This window comes from Pseudopipra pipra, unplaced genomic scaffold, assembly GCF_036250125.1.
Source record: "Pseudopipra pipra isolate bDixPip1 unplaced genomic scaffold, bDixPip1.hap1 HAP1_SCAFFOLD_56, whole genome shotgun sequence".
In the NCBI taxonomy this organism is placed as follows: Eukaryota; Metazoa; Chordata; class Aves; order Passeriformes; family Pipridae; genus Pseudopipra; species Pseudopipra pipra.
In genome coordinates, this window is record NW_026991046.1 from 147501 (window position 1) to 150000 (window position 2500).

General features: G+C 74.0%; 1 protein-coding gene across 1 annotated transcript in view; it reads left to right on the plus strand.

Annotated features, from left to right (window-relative positions):
* The window catches only part of LOC135408673 (collagen alpha-1(II) chain-like), a 5785-nt gene extending 4950 nt beyond the window's left edge, over positions 1-835 (plus strand). Inside the window, exon 3 of the mRNA XM_064643724.1 lies at positions 1-835. This exon is cut by the window's left edge and continues 1763 nt beyond it. Coding sequence (XP_064499794.1) covers positions 1-835 — 835 coding nt within the window.
* The last annotated feature ends 1665 nt before the right edge of the window (positions 836-2500 follow it).

Below are 2500 nucleotides of genomic sequence, written 5' to 3' on the forward strand. Positions count from 1 at the left end.
CCATCTTCGGGGCTCTCGGGAGGCGGCCGGGGAAAAAGCCCGCGCGGGCTCGGCCCTTCGAGCCCCGGCCGCCAACCGCCCGCAACAATGCCCGCCGCCGCCGCCGGACGACGGGCGCCGGCTTAAGGCCGGCCCACCGAAAGGACGAGACGCCGCCGCCTCGCCGCCCTCGCACACCATCGCCTTCGCCCGGGGCCCTCGGGGAGCCGGCAGCCGCCACCGGCTCGGGCTGGACGCTGCTGTCGGGCCCCCGCGGGCCCCCCTCGGCCGTCCCAGTCCCGCACTCCCTCGGCTGCGCTTTCGCGCTCGGCTCTCGTCTTCCTCTCCCGTCATCGGGCCCGCCCGAGGAAGCCGGTCGAGAGCCCCGCGGCTTTCTCGCGCCGGCCTTCCTGCCGCTCGTGGGGTTGGCCGGCCCGTGGCACGCGCCGAAGGCCGCGCGGCAGCAGACGCGGAAGAAAAGGGGCCCTCGGAACCCGCGCTGCTAGACAACCCCTGCCCACAATACGGACAGACGCGTCCTGGCGCCGCCGCGCCTCCGAAGCGGCTCGAGGCTCCTCAGCGGGGAGGCGCGCGAGAGCAGGCCGCCTCTCGCCTAGACCTAACCGGAGGCGGCGCCCGACAGCGACCCCTTGGCCGACTTCCGGGGCCGGCCGCGACAACAGGTCTACCCCGAAAATGCCGACAGGCGCCTAAGTCCCGCCGGAGCCGGGTAGACCTGGTGGCCCTGCGCCGGGACGCCGCCGGGGCGCGGGCCGCCTGCGGCGGCCGCGGCGGCCGCATCGGCCGGCTCCGGAACCGGGTAGACCTGATGCTCGCCAGCCCCGGAACCGGGTAGACCTGATGCTCGACAGCACCCGGCGGGGCACGAGGCCGGCCGCGCCCGACTGGGCGAACGGGTCGGCCCGGAAGCCCGGGCCACCAGGTCTACCCGCCGAGCTCGGGCACCAGGTCTACCCGCCGGGCCCGAACACCAGGTCTACCCGCCGGGCCCCGACACCAGGTCTACCCGCCGGGCCCGGACACCAGGTCTACCCGCCGGGCTCGGACACCAGGTCTACCCGCCGGGCCCGGACACCAGGTCTACCCGCCGGGCCCGAACACCAGGTCTACCCGCCTAACCCGAACGCCAGGTCTACCCGCCGGGCTCGGGCACCAGGTCTACCCGCCGGGCCCGGACACCAGGTCTACCCGCCGGGCTCGGACACCGGGTCTACCCGCCGGGCTCGGACACCGGGTCTACCCGCCGGGCCCGGACACCAGGTCTACCCGCCGGGCCCGAACACCAGGTCTACCCGCCTAACCCGAACGCCAGGTCTACCCGCCGGGCTCGGACACCAGGTCTACCCGCCGGGCCCGGACACCAGGTCTACCCGCCGGGCCCGGACACCGGGTCTACCCGCCGGGCTCGGACACCGGGTCTACCCGCCGGGCCCGGACACCAGGTCTGCCCGCCGGGCCCGGACACCAGGTCTACCCGCCGGGCTCGGACACCAGGTCTACCCGCCGGGCCCGGACACCAGGTCTACCCGCCGGGCTCGGGCACCAGGTCTACCCGCCGGGCTCGGACACCAGGTCTACCCGCCATGCTCGGACACCAGGTCTACCCGCCGGGCTCGGACACCAGGTCTACCCGCCGGGCTCGGACAACAGGTCTACCCGCCGGGCTCGGACACCAGGTCTACCCGCCAGGCTCGGACACCAGGTCTACCCGCCGGGCTCGGACAACAGGTCTACCCGCCATGCTCGGACAACAGGTCTACCCGCCGGGCTCGGACAACAGGTCTACCCGCCGGGCTCCGAGAGCAGCTGTACCCACCGGCACCCCCGCCGCCGAGCCCAGTCGGCCGCCGCCCTGCCACCTTAAGAGAGTCCCAGCTACTCCCCCTCTGGACCCGCGCCGCGGACAACGCCCTCTCTTTCCCACTCGGAGCCCCGGGCAGGAACGGCGGCGCCTCGGCACCCGCCGAGGGCCTCGGCTAAGCGCTCGGAACCCGCTCCAGCCACCCGACTCGGAGAGCGGCTCGAGCCGACGAGCCCGGACCACAGGTCTACCCGCTGCCCCGGGACACCAGGTCTACCCGCCGGCTTCGGACCAGGGGTCTACCCGCCGGGCACGGACGACAACTCTACCCGCTGCGCACCTCTGCGGCCGAGCCGAGGCGGCGGCAGCCGTGCCACCCGGGCAGAGTCCCGGTTGCTCTCCCCGTTTCCCCGCCCCGCAGAGAACGTCTCTTCTTTCACCCTCGGGGCAGGGGAAAGGCTGCTACGCTCGGAGCGCCGGGCAGAAAGCGCAGCGCTAAGCCCCGAGACCGGCTCTAGCCGCTACTCTCGGACATCGGCTCTTCCCGGCGGCGCCGAGGCGGCCGAGCCCGGTCGGCCGCAGCCGTGCCGCCTAAAGAGAGTCCCAGTTACTCCCCGGGCTTCCCCGCCCCGCAGAGAACGTTTCTTCTTTCAGCCTCGGGGCAGGGGAAAGCCTTAACGCCGGAGAGGAAGTCTGCCG